Source organism: Sciurus carolinensis, chromosome 11 (assembly GCF_902686445.1).
Source record: "Sciurus carolinensis chromosome 11, mSciCar1.2, whole genome shotgun sequence".
In the NCBI taxonomy this organism is placed as follows: domain Eukaryota; kingdom Metazoa; phylum Chordata; class Mammalia; order Rodentia; family Sciuridae; genus Sciurus; species Sciurus carolinensis.
The window spans coordinates 73,771,855-73,789,210 of NC_062223.1; the positions used below are offsets into that span (position 1 = coordinate 73,771,855).

At 38.2% G+C, this 17,356-nt stretch overlaps 2 protein-coding genes across 2 annotated transcripts; both read left to right on the top strand.

Moving 5' to 3' along the window:
• Window positions 1–2,150: 2,150 nt before the first annotated feature.
• LOC124960116 (olfactory receptor 51F1-like) lies at window positions 2,151–3,110 on the top strand. Its single transcript, XM_047518678.1, has one exon. It carries the CDS (start codon window positions 2,151–2,153, stop codon window positions 3,108–3,110), a length of 960 nt encoding a protein of 319 aa, XP_047374634.1.
• A 7,574-nt stretch (window positions 3,111–10,684) lies between these two features.
• LOC124960194 (olfactory receptor 52R1-like) lies at window positions 10,685–11,635 on the top strand. Its single transcript, XM_047518815.1, has one exon. The coding sequence runs from the start codon at window positions 10,691–10,693 to the stop codon at window positions 11,633–11,635; it is 945 nt and encodes a 314-aa protein (XP_047374771.1). The 5' UTR covers window positions 10,685–10,690.
• The last annotated feature ends 5,721 nt before the right edge of the window (window positions 11,636–17,356 follow it).

The following is a 17,356-nucleotide window of genomic DNA, read 5'->3' on the forward strand; positions in this document are numbered from 1 at the left end:
TCAGCAGATATGCCACTTTTTCCAAACAGTTTCCATCTATGGTTGATTGAACTCACTGATACAGAATATATAGATATGGAGAGCTGAGTATGAATGGATAATTTAGTTCCTTTGACTTTTCTTTCCATTTCAATTATCTCTGGAGACCTCTGTTCACTTGAGGTAGTGACAAAAATCCTTCAGAGATTTCAAAGCTCAGTCCTATATTTATAGAAAGGAGAAATGGATTTCAGTGTTTCTTTGACCATTGCTCAAAGAAGATCCACATCTTACTGATGATCCCACAGCTCAATCCCAACTTACTATAAAATTCATGCCTCCACAAGTTTAGTCTATCCCCTTTCTGCTAGCAAAGACAGAGAAGGCTCCTCTTTCCACCTGCAGCTGATAAAAAGGTAGAAGTGCTCCTTGTATTGACTTTTCATTTTGATTGCTTTCTATTCACAAATATGCAAACATACATACTGAAAAGTCAGAAAACAGGGTGTACCATGATATAACATTATCTAATAATGTACAGTGAAAATAGAATGAAATTCCAGGGAACTAGAAAATTAACAGAAACTACAGAAAACTACCATGAAAATAAATGGTAACGTGTAGATTACTTTACTCTCTGCTGCCTAGTATTTTTTAAATGCTTCATTTAAAAGTGCTAGAATTATAATAACTAATATTTCTATACTTTGAATTTATGTGTACCTGTAATTGATGTAACAATGTAAATCTATTACTTTAAAATTATTTTTAGAATTATATTTAAATAAGTCTCCATAACATTTCTTTTTCTAGATAGCCAATTGTTCTCATTTCCTGTCTACTGAAAACTGCTACCTTATTGTCAGCCCAGTATCTATCACTTCATCCTTCCTGGACAGCAGGAAACCTTCCCCTAGTGATTCACAGATAAAGGTAGACATTGGTGACAAGTCACTCACATGACTTTCCACCAAACTATCAATTTGCCAGTATCTCCTCTACTGCTGATGGAAATGAAGATCCTCATTTTTTGAGGCCTAATTCCTGTCATGCTCTAAATGTCTTCAGAACTCAATTGTCAATGAATCCTTCTCATTCTATAGTTTCAATCTCTATCTGCTGTATCTTTAACCTTACTTTTTAAAATTATACACTTCATTAAGTCTTTTCCATCTTTTAGAAATCTTCTTATAGCCTTCGTTAGTCATGATTTATTTCTCTCCTTGTTTTACTGCTAAGTTACCAGGAGAAAAATACATCAACTCCACACTACTTACTTTTCCATTCATTCCTTAAGCCAGGATGGCAGGTTTCTCTATTTTATCTTTCAAATTCAACTGCTTTTTCTAGGATGTGCTCTAAGCTATATTTGACTTTCTGAATCTTCTCCAGAATTGACTGTTTTAGCAATTGGACAACGTAGTTTATGTAGCACCAGTCACATCACCATGTTCTCTTGCTTTGTAAAGTTCCTCTAAAAGGTTCTAGTCTCATCTGACTTTCATGCATACAATCTTTTTCAAAAATTTGTACAGAGCTGTCTTCATTGGTTTTCTCTTAATAATCTGCCATCTAAGGATATCCATCAGTGTTGTTGGATAAAAATAATCCATGTACAATGATAACTTCTAAAACTATGTTGTTGACAAAAACTGGAAATCTGTGCCTGAAAATTCATACCTACATGGACTCTTGAAACGTATGGATGTCAGTAAGTGGATTTCTCTTACTTATTTTACACCACAGTACATTCCAAATAGAATGCAATGATATTACCTTTTTACTTTTTATTTTTGAGGTTCTGGGGATGAAACCCAGGACCCTGGGTGTGCTAGGCAAACATTCTACCATGGAGTTACATCCAGAGCCTCTGATATTTCTTTACTGTCTATCTTCATAGAATCTGATGGAATTTAAAAGGCTATAAAAATAGTTATTCTAAAACTGGAATGTTAGATGAACATATTTTCCTTGGGTTTAATGCTAAAAACCCTTATATCGTTGCTAAATGTCCCTAATTATGAATTATAAATTATGATGATTTTACTTGGTTAATTCAGCCATAGAGATACTATGACCTTAGATAACTCCCTTAATGAAAATAATTCTAAATGTTTTTGTATGACAATATAATTCATTACTTCTACAGGGTGTGAGCACTGTGAAGAGGAATGCTACAAATCCAGGAAAACATGAACATCCTCAATAACTTGACATCCAGATTTCCAGCCTTCTCACTGACTGGCATTCCCGGCCTAGAGTTTGCACATGCCTGGATCTACATTCCTTTCTGTTGTCTCTATGCCATTGCCCTGTCTGGGAACAGCATGATCTTGTTAGTCATCAGCACCCAGAAGAGTCTCCATGAGCCCATGTACTATTTCCTCTCCATGCTGTCAGCCACAGATCGGGGCTTGACACTTTCCACAATGTCCACAACCTTGGGTATCCTCTGGTTTGACGCAAATGAAGTCAGCCTAGACAGATGCATTGTCCAGATGTATTTTCTCCATGGATTTGCTTCCATGGAATCTGGGGTGCTGGTATCTATGACTTTTGACTGCTATGTGGCCATCTGTGACCCTCTGAGATATACTACAATTCTCACTAATTCCAGGATCATTCAGATGGGTCTCCTAGTGATTATCCGTGCTGTTGTTTTAATAGTACCACTACTTGTGCTCCTGAAGCCTCTCTCTTTCTGTAGAATGAATCCCCTTTCGCACTCCTACTGCTACCATCCAGATGTGATCAAGTTAGCATGCTCAGACACTCGGGCCAATAGCATCTGTGGATTAGTTGCTCTCATCCTGACCACCGGGATAGATACGCCATGCATTGCCCTGTCTTACACATTCATCATTTACTCTGTTCTCAGTATTGCCTCCCCTGAAGAACGGTACAAGGTGTTCAGCACCTGTGTGTCCCACATTGGAGCAGTAGCTATTTTCTACATTCCCATGATGAGCCTCTCTGTGGTTCATCGTTATGGTCAGTCAGCCCCCAAAGTGGTCCATTCAATGATGGCCAATGTCTACCTGCTGCTGCCCCCTGTGCTCGACCCCATTATCTATAGTGTAAAAACAAAACAGATCTGCAAGGCTATCCTTAGTTTTCTTACAAATAAATAGAGATTATTAAGTTTGAGAAAACTCTGATAGTGATTTTCACTGTATAAAAGCAACCCCAGTAAGTCACTGCCTATTGGATTGGAATTATTGCAATGGGAGTTCTGTTAAGGAAGTCTGATCCTAAACTGACATGTTGAAGATTTGGACCTGCTTTTTCTCTTATAAGATGCAGGGTCTCTGGTCTGATTCCAAGATCTTTGATCCATTTTGAGTTGACTTTTGTGCAGGGTGAGAGATAGGGGTTTAGTTTCATTCTGGTGCATAGTGACCTCCAGTTTTCCCAGCACCATTTGTTGAAGAGGTTATCTTTTCTCCATTGCATATTTTGGGCACCTTTGTCTAGTATGAGAAAATTGTATTTATTTGGGTTTGTGTCCATGTCCTCTATTCTGTACCATTGATCTACCTGACTATTTTGGTACCAATGCCATGCCATTTTTGTTACTATTGCTTTGTAGTATAGTTGAAGGCCTAGTATTGCAATACCCACTGATTCACTCTTCCTGCTAAGGATTACTTTAGCTATTCTAGGTTTCTTATTCTTCCAAATGAATTTTGTTCTTGCTTGCTCTATTTCTGTGAGATACGTCATTGGGATTTTCATTGGAGTTACATTGAATCTGTATAGCACTTTTGGTAGTATGGCCATTTTGACAACATTAATTCTTCCTATCCAAGAACATGGGAGATCTTTCCATCTTTTAAGGTTTTCTTTAATTTCTTTCTTTAGTGTTCTGTAGTTCTCATTGTAGAGGTCTTTCACCTCTTTTATTAACTTGATTCCCAAGTATTTATTTTTTTTTTTGAGGCTATTGTGAATGGGGTAGTTTTCCTAACTTCTCTTTTTGAAGATTCATCACTTATATATAAAAATGCATTGAATTTATGATCATTGATCTTATATCCTGCTACTTTACTGAATTCACTTATGAGTTCTAAAAGTTTTCTGGTGGAATTTCCAGGTTCCTCTTAATATATAATCATGTCATCCGCAAATAGGGATAGTTTGAGTTCTTCTTTTCCTATTTGTATCACTTTAATTCCTTGGTCTGTCTAATTGCTCTCGCTAGAGCTTCCAGGACAATGTTGAATAGAAGTGGTGAAAGAGGGCATCCCTGACTTGTTCCAGTTTTTAGGGAGAATGCTTTCAGTTTTTCACCATTTAGAATGATATCTGCCATGGGCTTAGCATAGATGGCCTTTACAATGTTAAGGAATGTTCCCACTATCCCTATTTTTTCCAGTGTTTTGAGCATGAAGGTGTGCTGTATTTTAGCAAATGCTTTTTCTGCATCTATCGAAATAAGCATGTGATTTTTAACTTTAAGTCTGTTGATATGGTGAATTACATTTATTGATTTCCGAATGTTGACCCAACCTAGCATCCCTGGGATAAAACACACTCGATCGTGGTGCCCTATTTTTTTAATATATTTTTGTATGTGATTTGCTAAGATTTTGTTGATAAATTTTACATCAATGTTCATTAAGGATATTGGTCTGAAATTTTCTTTCCTCCATGTGTCTTTGTCTGGTTTAGGTATCAAGGTGATATTGGCTTCATAGAATGAGTTTGGAGGGTTCCTTCCTCTTCTATTTCATGAAATACTTTGAGAAGTATTGGAATGAGGTCTTCTTTAAAGGTTTTGTAGAACTCGACTGAGAACCCATCTGGTCCTGGACTTTTCTTTGTTGGTAGGCTTTTGATGACTTCTTCTATTTCATTACATGAAATTGATCTATTTAAATTGTGTATGTCCTCCTTATTCAGTTAAGGTAATTCAAGTTCCCTGTATTTCAGGACTACTGCCCCATCCAGGGAGCCTGACCATTGGGAAAGTCTCACCCGGTGGCTCTGAGTTGTTCCCAAGTCTCTCAATACCTCCTCAACTCCTGGGTCTCTCAGGAAGGGAGCTGCCCTTCCAATGATGATGGCCACACCCTAAGGAATAATTCAAATGCCTGCACCAGCCTATAAAGAAGCCTCTGGCTAGCTCCGCAATGCGAGCAGCCTGGCTAGGCTGCTGGCCTGCTCCACGTGGCAACAGACCTCGGTGTGGTGGTCAGGCAGGGTCCCTCAGTGATGGCGTCTGTGCTTGGCCTGGAAAAAATATCGTGAAGGGGGAAAAGAAGGAGGAAAACAGATAGCAAGAGGCAAGAACTTCCTTTAGTCTTCATTAAGCTGGGTTAATATACTAAAGTTAAATGAAACAATGAAAGAATAATAATTTGCAATCAGAGATAAAAATAAAATTTCCAATTATGATGGCATCCTAATCCATAATACAGAAGAAACGTAAATATCTTCTGTAAACATGGACTCCCTAAAAACATTAGTTGTGCCCCTGATTTTATTATGTTGAACTTTAATATCTGAGTGTGATGATCCTAATCTACCATAAGACCATTAATCTTAACTTGATAACCATGGCAGCTTTTGTGTTATCTTTCCTGAAAGTGTATGTTGTATTTTGTGTTTTGTGAGGTGTATCCTCTGAAGTCTGATGACTCTTCACTCTGAGAATTAATCTCTTCTTTCTATTTGTAAAAACTACTTTCTCAAATATTCCTTAGACACTTCATCAAAGATGAAATAAAAGAAATCAAAGAATTCTTAAACAATATACAAGGAAACACCAGCAGTCCTACATAGGGATTGACAAAGACAAGGAGCTCTGAATGGCTTCAACTATCCATGTTTAGTGAGGAGGGCCCTCAAGGCTCAGAAATTTTCAAACATGAATATGGAATCTTTGTGTTTTAGTCAGGTTTTTCATTGCTGTGATCAAAAGATTTGACAAGAAATACATACACGAGACAAAAATCATTTTGGCTCACAGTTTCAAAAGTCTCAGTCCATGGTCAGCTGACTCCATAGCTCTGGGTCTAAGGTGAGGCAAAAATCATGGAAGAAGAAAATGACAGAGGAAAGTTGCTCAGGTCATGACAACAGGAAGCTGAGAGAGCTCTGCTCATGGGGGTCCACATATAATCCCCAAGGACACGTCCCCAGTGGCCTGCCTCCACCAACTGTACCCTACCTGCCTATATTTACCTCCTCGCTAATCCATCAGTGCATTCAACCCCTGATTCAGTTATACCTCTCCTAACCCAATCATCACCTCTAAACTTTCTTGCATTTGTCTTGTGCATGAGCTTTCATGGGACCCAAAACATCCAAACCACAATATTTCATCAGAATTCCCACTCCGGATAAGCACACACTCAGAAGTGAGGGGCCTTGGAACCATGGATGCCTTGTTAAGGTGAAGCACCAATAGATTATCAACACCTCCATCAAGCCCATACCTCTTACATATACATACCCATATATATGCATGCCCATGTGCCATCTCACACTTTCAGGTATGTAGCAGGGCCTGTGCCTACACAAAGCATGTGCTTTGAGTGACTACTCATTCCCAGAATGATTATATTGCTAATTATGCATACTTACAACAAATAATTCCCCATTCTTTCACTTATATACAAACTTAGACACATATATACACTCACTTGTAAGTACTGTCCCTTACATATATATTTATTATTATACCTCTCAAATGCACATATTAACATACATGAAATGTCAAACATATTCAAATTACATGAAATATTCTTTCATTCATAGATACATAGAAACCCACTAACAAAATGTAGACGTATACAGATAAATTCACACATATATAATCCCAACAAGCACCTGCTTGCACATGCATTCAAATTCCCTCTTTGCATTCCTGTATACAGAGGAGAAAGGAAAGTTAGGGGTTAATGTTTCCAGCTTTAGCTTCCACTCTCAGAGGGAACCAGTGTGAATAAAAGCAGTGGGAATTAGAGGGAGGGAGGGGACCAATGCTTGGGGAAGGGACAGACTAGGCATAGTCCTATAAATAGACCATGATCTGAGGTTTCTGCCTAAGGCTAAAGCCCAGGGGCTCTTTAGATCTGCAGGTAGTCATCCTCAGCTTTGTCAAAGAGCAGAGCTCAGGGTGAGTTGTTAATGTGACTATCTGTGCCACAGGCACACGGGCACCTAGTCCCTTCCCAGACAACAGAGGGACTCACTGTCTCCAAGCACCTGGAAGGCAAAGACATGTACTGTGCAGAAGGCCTGATTCACAGGGAGCCCCGGGTCCAGAAAGTCATGACTGGTGGACTTCACTCTGAGGCGGGGAGATGAATCAGGGCTCCCATTCTGTTCTCCAGGGAGATCTAGAAAGGTAGGAAGGCTGCTGCTATACACAAATTCTCTATGAAGGAGGTGCCGTCAGAACCACATCTGCTCTACACCTCAGTTTCAGATATCCTAGAGCGAGAAAACACTGTACAGATTTCCCAAAGTTATTCTTCAGCAAGATTTCAGCCCGTTTATCACTGTCACTTCACTGCCTTCGGCAACACAGCTGACCAATGGGTACAACTGCTTCTACACAAGAGAATCCAAGGGTACCAGAGCAGGAGTCAAGACATACACACAGATGAAAGCTGAGTTGTACTCGGGGTGAGAACATTGTTCTATAACCAAATTTCCTCAACTATGTGGAAGGTTCGCAAGTTATATCTTGAGGAACAGAGAAATGTGGATTCAGAAGTTCAAATTGAATCATTCTAGACCCAATGTTTAAAAGCATATAACTTAATTTTAGCTTTCAATATGTATTCTGCTACTAACAATTCTTTCTGAAATGAGGGATAAAAAAGAATATTTTAATAGCAGGATAGAGTAGGTTGAACAGGTAATTATATTGGGGTTTGTATTGGCTGAGCCATATCTTCTGCAGTCTAACTGATCTGCACCATGAGAATTAATCTTTTCCTTCTGTTTTGAAACAGAAGTTTTGGGCAAGAAGGGAAATTATATTGTTCTTTTTTTTCAGTTTAGGAAATGCACAGTTCCCTCTCTAAACCCAATAACAAACTAATAAGCTGTGCCGCTCTTGTTTGGGAACTTCACATGCTGGACAAAAATGCCTAATAATTGGTCAATACAGTATCTACTAATTGTGACTTGTAGCCTTAAATCAGCCTGTGTTCAGTTCTTAAGTCTGAAAGGAGAGGGCACAGGGATTTCTGAGAGTGAAAACTCTAGGTTCCAGGGAACATAAGGGAGAAACTCAGGGAGAAAATATAGCCTTATGTCCAGGACCCTATCTCCCATTTCAGATGTAGTTCTAAGGTCCCCCTGCTCCTGTATCATCAACCCAAGCAAGAAAGTCAGAAGGAAGATAGAGTCAGAAGAATCAATGAGGAAAGCTGAAAGACATCAGTTAACAGGGGAGCTCTGGCCTCTACAATAACAATTTGGAGAAGCATAGGTATGAATGGAGGGGAAGACAGAAAATAGATTTGGAAAGAGGCTGTACCATGTAGGCAGCTGAAATATGGTTGTGAAAGAGTCACTGCTCACATGGAGGGTAGAACAACTGAGTCTTCCATCAAGGCTCATGGGAAAAACCAATAAAGATATCTTCTAAGACACAGATGCTAGCAGACAATGCTGGATCTGATCGAGTCTCCAGTTCAGCGAAGGAGCAGTGGTCCAGGATCCAAAGGCAGATCTGTCTCGAATTCAGTACAAAATTGTACAAAACCCTTCATTTCTGCCTTTGTCAATATAAGGCAGCCAGCTCTGCCTTACTCAGCCAGTATGGGAGTCCCAACCACTCACTTTGTAGCAGCTGATCAAAGATCATTATGCACCTAGAGAAACTGGACCTCTAGGTGACACCTTTTTCAGCATCTGGTGCAGGATGGAGCATGATGTAAGTTTGTTTATCTAAGCTGCACTGAGGCTCAGGGACTATGTCCCCACAATGTGAGAGTGAAATGCAGGTGGCAAAAGGCGGGCCTGGATGAAACCTCTGACTCCAGCAGAAAATCTAATATTGGGAAGATAGGTCAGGCAAAATCAATCAAAACTGAGGTCTAGGTGCCAGTATGTATGTCTGTATGTGTGAACGTGTATGTATGTCTGTATGTGTGAACGTGTATGTATGTATGTGTGTGTGAACATGTATATATGTATGTATGTGTGTGTGAACGTGTATGTATGTATGTATGTGTGAACGTGTCTGTATGAATTGTCGCCATGCTCTAGAGAGGGGCCTCTGCTTTGAGTTGACCTATAGCCCGTGTCAAGGCAGACTGGTAAAATTTCTGGTAGAGAGGAAGACTTCTAAAGTCTGATTTCCTTTTCTCTCATACTATTATAAATCTAGGAAATTTTAAAAAGAAGCTAGGCCTATCTCTGAAGTTATAGGCACAGGTTGGGTGAACATTCAGTATAGGAAGATGAAACTTTGTTAATTATATTCTTCTTGCCTAGGTATTTCTGCTTTGCATAGGTTAAGAACAAGGCTTTCAAAACAGGGCTACCATAATTAAGATTAAGTAGTGGAAAAGTACTGGGTATGAAAAAAGTCACCTTTGTCCTTATGGATTGGTGGTAATTGCATCCACCAGAGGGATCAAACAGTACAGTCAATTCATGTAAGGCAAGTGCACAGAAATGGTGCTCACAGTGTGCTCACGGCAGCAGGCCACCTCCAGTGTGACAAACGGATATGAATGTCATGTACTCAAAGTGGGCTCAAGATGGATCTATATTGATATTGCTATGAAATTGTTATTCAGGTAATAATCTTTTACCACTGGATAATGGCATTTGTTATTTCCTTCAGCAAGAGTTTATGAAACTCTCACTCTGTACCAAGACTGAGAAGCAAGGGGTACAGTTTGAGACTGACCTCAGGTAAAATGTAAGATCTAGGATAACCCTCAGAAAACAACAGCCTACACAAACCCAACTTTCAGCCTGTTTCCATACATAAAGTTGTATTTGAATACAGGAACACACATGCATATGTAATGGCTATGGTGGTTTTTGCACTACAATGGCTAAATGAATTTGTTTCAATAGAAATCATGTGACCTAGAACCCCTAAAAAGTTTATATTGTGAAATTTTGCAGAAAGTTTTCTGACTTCAAATCTAGAAAATGACATATACTAAAAGCAATACATAATTTCATGTGCACAAATCTTCCATGATGTATCCTGAAGCTCAAATCCTTATGGTAATTGTCTTGGAGTCCAAGCTATCACTCAACATCATTATATGAATTCCTATGGTCCTTTAAACTAAGCTACCTTCTGACCCTGAAATGTTGTCTAAGAAATTTAAGAAAGGGATCAAAAAAAATCACAGATGGGAAAGGTGGAGCAATCATTTAGTTGTAAAGAATACAAGGACAAAAATTATTTTGACTTTATCTATCATTATAGTTTTCCTTTAGCAGATTCTACATTTAAGAAAGTATTGACTAAGAAATAATTACACTTTCAGCTAGTATGTTGTAAACCCATTTTGAATAACAAATAACATCATTTTATGTTGCAAAATTTTATTCCTTATAAGAGTAGTTATTAGTTATTATTTAACAGTTATTAGTGAGCCTCACTGCCCTATCAACCAAATGTGGAATCAAAAGTCCTAGAACTAATAATAATTTCTTTGATTGTTATCATCTGCAGAGAGTAGATTACCTTCACAACAGAGAAAATGGTATCCATTCCCTGATGTGGGCTTCAGGAAACAGCTCTTCTCATCCTGTGTCCTTCATCCTGCTTGGAATCCCAGGACTGGAGGCTGCCCACTTCTGGATCGCCTTCCCATTCTGTGTCATGTATGTTGTGGCCATAACTGGCAATATCACCATCCTGCACGTCATCAGAACTGACCACACCCTGCACCAGCCCATGTACCTCTTTCTGGCCATGCTGGCTCTCACTGACCTGGTCCTCTCCTCCTCCACACAGCCTAAAATGCTGGCCATACTCTGGTTCCACGCTCGCGAGATTGAATATCATGCCTGCCTCACGCAGGTGTTCTTCATCCATGCCTTTTCTTCTGTGGAGTCTGGGGTGCTCATGGCCATGGCCTTGGACCGCTATGTGGCCATCTGCTTCCCACTCCGGCACTCTAGTATCCTCACCACCTCTGTGGTGATCAAGCTGGGTTCAGCCGTGATGATGAGAGGGGTGTTGTGGGTGAGCCCCTTCTGCTTCATGATCTCCAGGATGCCCTTCTGCCCCAACAAGGTCATTCCCCAGTCCTACTGTGAGCACATGGCTGTGCTGAAGTTGGTGTGTGCTGACACCAGCATCAATCGTGCATATGGGCTCTTTGCGGCCTTCTCTGTGATTGGCTTTGATATCATTGTGATTGGCATATCCTATGTGATGATTTTGAGAGCTGTTCTTCAGTTGCCTTCAGGTGAAGCCCGTCTCAAGGCTTTTGGTACCTGTGGTTCTCATATCGGTGTTATCCTGGCTTTATATGTTCCAGCCCTTTTTACCTTCCTCACCCACCGCTTTGGCCATCAAGTGCCCCGAGTGGTGCACATCATGTTTGCTAATGTCTATCTTCTGGTGCCTCCCATGCTCAACCCCATCATCTATGGAGTTAGAACCAAACAGATTAGAGACAGGGTTATCCCTGACTGTTGTGGAAAAGAGCCCTGAGACAACAATAACAACACTCCAACTTCGTTAATTGCCCGACTGATCTGGGGACATAATGAAGAGTATTTGTCAGGCCATTACAATCACCACAAAGTCATCTCTGTGGACACCATCCCACAGGCTAGCAACACTCCTGAATAAATAGGAACAATTTTCAGGTTGCCCAGAACATGAAATCTAAGTAATATGAAAGGCAATGAAAATTTAGTTAACCTAAGTTTACCATTGCAAGAAAACAAGTTGTTTCATGTATTAAATCTGTGAATATTTCAAAGAATGCTGTCTATAGATTATTAAGGCAAAAACATTATTTTACATGATTGATAGAAGGATAAGTGGGCACCCTTAAAAAGAATTTTCAAAATCGCATCAAATATCTAAAAGCATATATTTTCTTCAACTTGGAATCTCTATATAAAAATAAAATTTCAGAAACAGAAATAAATATAAGAACATACATGAAATCATTATTTATAAAACCCAAAAGGAAACCTTTTAAATATTCTCCTTAAGACAATAAATGAAGAAATGTGGAATACATTATCAGGGTGTATTCATTTTATTTGCAACAAAGGTATCTGATAAATTATCAAGCTGTAATATTCAATAAAAATTGTTGCCCTTAAATCTGGAATACAGTTCTGAAATGGAATGCACTTGTATAGAAAGTAATTCAGTAAATACATCCAAATGCTAATAATAGCTACTTGGAGTATTAAGTCCTGTGCCATTTGAATTTTCTTTTAGCTCTTTAACATATTTTTAAAAGTCATCATAAATTGATGAAGTTTAATTTTACTATGGATAGTAGTAAGATAATAGCAAAAGCTTAAAAAAGCATTAATTCATTCCAAAGTCTAGGCAATGGAGTGATCAATCTGAGAGAATGAAGCATAGATTAACATTCACAAAATCTTGAAAATCTAGATATAATCTACATGTAAAATTTACCAGATCAAAAATTTGGGGGACTGTTAACAATAAATATTAAGTGAGCTGAAGTTTTGACCTCTTGTCTCCAAATCCCCTGAGGATGATGTATTTCATAATGAAGGAAAAGTTTCTAGACATGAACAAAGAAGAAAATTCTCTTCCTAACCCAAAATATTATATGATTTCAGGTGACTGGAAAGTCATTAGAACTCTAATATCATATCTTAAGTTTCCTTATTTCCATATTCCTTAACATTTTATTCTGCTTTTTTTGTTCTATTTAGTTATACAAGACAGAAGTATGCATTTCAACTCGTTGTACACAAATGGAATACAACTTTTCATTTCTCTGTTTGTACATGATATAGAGTCATACTATTCATGCAATCATACATGTACATAGGGTAATAATGTCCATCTCATTAGACCATCTTTCCAAACACCTTTCCCCCTTCCCTCCCCTCACTCCCCTCTGCCCAATACAAAGTTCCTCCAATCATTCCTGACCACCACCCCAGATATGTATCAGCATCCTCTTATCAGAGAAAACATTTGGCCTTTGGTTTTATTGGGATTGGTTTATCTCACTTAGCATGATATTCTCCAACCACGTTCATTTACTTGCAAATGCCATAATTTTAGTCTTCTTTAAGTCTGAATCATATTCCATTGTGTATATATACCACAGTTTCTTTATCCATTCATCTATTGAAGGGCATCTAGGTTGGTTCTATAATTTAACTATTGTGAATTGAGTTCCTATAAACACTAATGTGGCTGCGTCACTGTGGTATGCTGATTTTAAGTCTTTGGGTATAGGCCAAGGAGTGGGAGCGCTGGGTCAAATAGTGGTTCCATTCCAAGTTTTCTAAGGAATCTCCACACTGCTTTCCACAGTGGTTTGCATTCCCTCCAGCAATGTATGAGTGTACATTTTCCCCCCAACATCCTCTCCAACACTTACTGTTGCTTATATTCTTGATAATTGCCACTCCAATTGGAGATGAAATCTTAGAGTAGTTTTGATTTGCATTTCTCTAATTTCTAGCAATGTTGAACATTTTTTAATATATTTGTTAAGCAATTGTATATCTTCTTCTGTGAAAGAATTTCCTTAGCCCATTTATTAATTGGGCTATTTGTGATTTGGGTGCTAAATTTTTGGAGTTCTTTATAAATCCTGGATATTTGTGCTCTATCTGAAGTATGTATGGTAAAAAGTGTTTCCCACTCTGTAGACTCTCTCTTCACATTATTGATTATTCCCTTTGCTGAGAAAAAAACATTTTATTTTAAATTCATCCCATTTATTGACTCATGTTTTTATTTCTTGCACTTTTGTAGTCTTAGGGAAGTCATATCCTAAGTCAAAATGATGAAGATTAGAGCCTACATTTTCTTCTATTTGGTGCAGGGTCTCTGGTCTAATTCCTAGGTCCTTGATCCATTTTGAGTTTAGTTTCATGCCGGGTAAGAGATAGGAGTTTAATTTCATTTTACTGCATATGGATTTCCAGTTCTCCTAGCATCATTTGTAGAAGAGTCTATTTTTTTCTCCATTGTATGTTTATGCTGCCTTTGTCTAGTATGAGATAACCATGTTTGTGAGAGTTTGTCTCTCTGTCTTCCATTTTTTACCATTGCTCTACCTGTCTATTTTGGTGCCAATACCATGTCATTTTTGTTACTATAGATTTGTAATATAGTTTAAGTTCCAGTATTGTGGTGTCTCTTGCTTCCTCTTCTTCCTCCGATTTTTTTGGCTATTCTGGGTCTCTTATTTTTCCAAATGGATTTCATGATTGCTTTCTCTTTTTCTACAAGGAAAGACATTGGGAATTTAATTGGAATTACATTGAATCTGTATAGTGCTTTTGCAAGTATGGCCATTTTGACAATATTAATTCTGACTATCCAAGAACATGGGAGAGCTTTCCATCTTCTAAGGTTTTCTTTTATTTCTTTCTTTAGTGTTTTGTAGTTTTCATTGTAGAGTTCTTTTACCTCTTATTAGATTGAGTCACAAGTATTTTATTTATTTTGAAGCTATTGTGGATAGGATAGTTTTGCTAATTTCTCTTTCAGTAGATCCATCACTGATGTATAGGAAAGCATTTGATTTATGTGTGTTGACTTTATATTCTGCTACTTTACTGTTTTTTTTTTTTTTATTAGTTTTAGAAGTCAGCATATTGTTGGGTCTTTTTAATCCCATCTGGCAGTCTCTGTCTTTTGATTAATGAGTTTGGCCATTTACATTCAGGATAATTATTGAGATATGATTTGTATTCCTGGTCATTTTGGCTTTTTTCCTGGTTTTTAACTTGACTTGGTTTCTCCTTTGATTAGTTTTTCCTTTAGGGTAGTTCCTCCCTTTGATGACTTTCATTGCTATTTTTTAATTTCCTCCTCATTGAATAGTTTGCTGAGAATGTTCTATAGTGTAGACTATTTGTAAATTCTTTTAACATTTGTTTATCATGGAAGGTTTTTATTTCATCATCAAATCTGAAGGTTAGTTTTGCGGAATGTAAGAGTCTTGGTTTGCATCAATGTTACTTCAGAACTTGAAATATGTTGTTCCAGGCCCTCCTAGTTTTTAGATTCTGGGGTAAGAAATCTGCTAATATCTGAATTGTTTTCCATCTATATGTAATCTGATATTTTTCTCTTGTGGACCTTAAAATTCTGGACATTCTCATTATAATGTGCCTTGGTGTGTATCTGTTGTAATTTTGTACATTTGGTGTCCTATAAGCCTCTTGTACTTGATTTTCCATTCTTCAGGTTTGGGAAATTTTCTGATATTATTTCATTGAAAAGATTGTTCATTCCTTTTGTTTGTATCTTTGCCTTCCTCTATCCTGATAATTCTTAAATTTTGTCTTTTCATGTTATCCCACAATTCTCGGAGGTTCTGTTCATGGTTTCTTTCCATCCTCTCTGTGTGGTCAACTTTATTTTCAAGATTAAATATTTCGTCTTCATTTTCTGGGGTTCTGTCTTCCAAGTGATCTAGTCTATTTGTAATGCTTTCTTCTGAGTTTTTAATTTGGTTTATATATTCCTTCAATTCAAGTAATTTTTTTTTCTGAGTCTCTAACTCTTTATCAAAGTAATCTTTTGCTTTCTGCATTTGCTCTTTTAACTGTTTATTGAAATGATCTTTTGTTGCCTGCATTTGCTCTGTTATATCATCCTTTACTTTCAGATCATTTTAATTATGAACATTCTGAACTCTTTCTCTGATATTTCTTCTACTGTGCTTTCAATGGATTCTATTAGTATAGCATCTTGGTTTGTTTGATAAATTCTCCTCCTTTTTTTTTCATGTTGTTTGTGTTTTCTGCTCTAGCAGTGTGGATCCAAGTTATTACAGTTTCTCCCCTACAGATTTACAGTTATATTAACAGCACCCAATGTAAATAATATGCAACCTTAAACTAAATAGCCCCTATTAAGCATTAACAGTTTTGTTACAATAAACAGAAATGTTGTGTTTGATTATTATCTACAACATAAACATTAGGTTTATGCTAAGGTCTCCAATTTCTAATGGTGGACAGAGAGAGAATGGCAGAGGGGTGTTAGGATGTGATGTTAATGAGGTAGGAGGTGAGAATATAGAAGTGTTAGTGAAAGACGAATTAAATGAATTTGGTTATTAGCAGGAGAAAAGAGAGAAAGAAACTCTGAGAAGACAGATAAATAAGAAAAAAAATAGAGCAAGTAAAAAAGAAAAGGAAAAATCATGTAAAAAAATAAAATATCTACCACTACACTTTAATACACTATGCAAACTTCCCAATCCTCAGTAATCTGAGGCATGAAAAGTACTTGATTTCAAAAATGTTGGGGACGTGAGAACAGGCAAAAACGTAAAAGAAAAAATAGGGGAATAAAAAGAAAAGTGTCTTGAAGGAAATCGAAGAATTATTTCTGATGGAGTTCAATATCTTCTCTACCTCTCTTCTCATCTGATAGGTGGGGTTGTCTGTAGTTGTTTTAACTCTACCCTCAGGATGGTGACCTTACTAAGGTGGGAGGATTAGACTTGAAGGTGGGACTCCTGGAGGTAGGGTAGAGCAATTGCAAGTCCCTCTGGAGGACTGCAACCCAGGAATCTCCTTTGGGATCCACTCATGTGACATAGGAGCATGGTTTTAGCCTCTTCCCTCACTTGTGGATCCAACTATTCCTAGCCTCTATTTTAGTCTGTAAATGCTTTATCTCCTGCTCCTGCACTTTCAACTTCCCAATCTTCTCTCACAGAGGTCTTGGGGGCTGAGTGCTGGGACCTGTGTGCCTGTCCAGGAAAGCTTTTCTATTCTGGGCATATCAGGTCAGGTGTTGAGAGCTGTGGGCCAGCCATAGCTGCAAGTGCTGGGACATGTTGGTGGTTACAATGTGGTTGAGAGACTGGGGATTTAGGAGCTGGAGGGCCCTGTTGATTTCCAAACCGGCAGAACCAGGTAGTCAGTGGGTGCTGTATTAGGAAGGGAGTCATGGACCATTCTAATGTTGGGTCCCAGAAAGTGCTTCCTGAGTTGTCTCTGGGATCCCTACGGGTGCTAGGCTGGTTGACTGGACAAGCCAGGATCAATATGCCCTCACACCCTTTTCCAACCTACCAACCACTTACAAGTCTCTCTCCTGCCTCTGCAGCAAGATGGTGGCTATTAACACATGTAGCAGGGATACCTCAGATGTAACCAAACCTACAGAGACCTTTGTGATATTTTTTCAGGTTCTGGCTGTTATCCACAAATGGAAGCAGCCATGTCCCTG

Excerpts from the sequence above, each read along its gene's own strand:
- LOC124960116 (XM_047518678.1), top strand. The coding sequence starts at position 2,151 with ATGCTACAAATCCAGGAAAACATGAACATCCTCAATAACTTGACATCC.
- LOC124960194 (XM_047518815.1), top strand. The coding sequence starts at position 10,691 with ATGTGGGCTTCAGGAAACAGCTCTTCTCATCCTGTGTCCTTCATCCTG.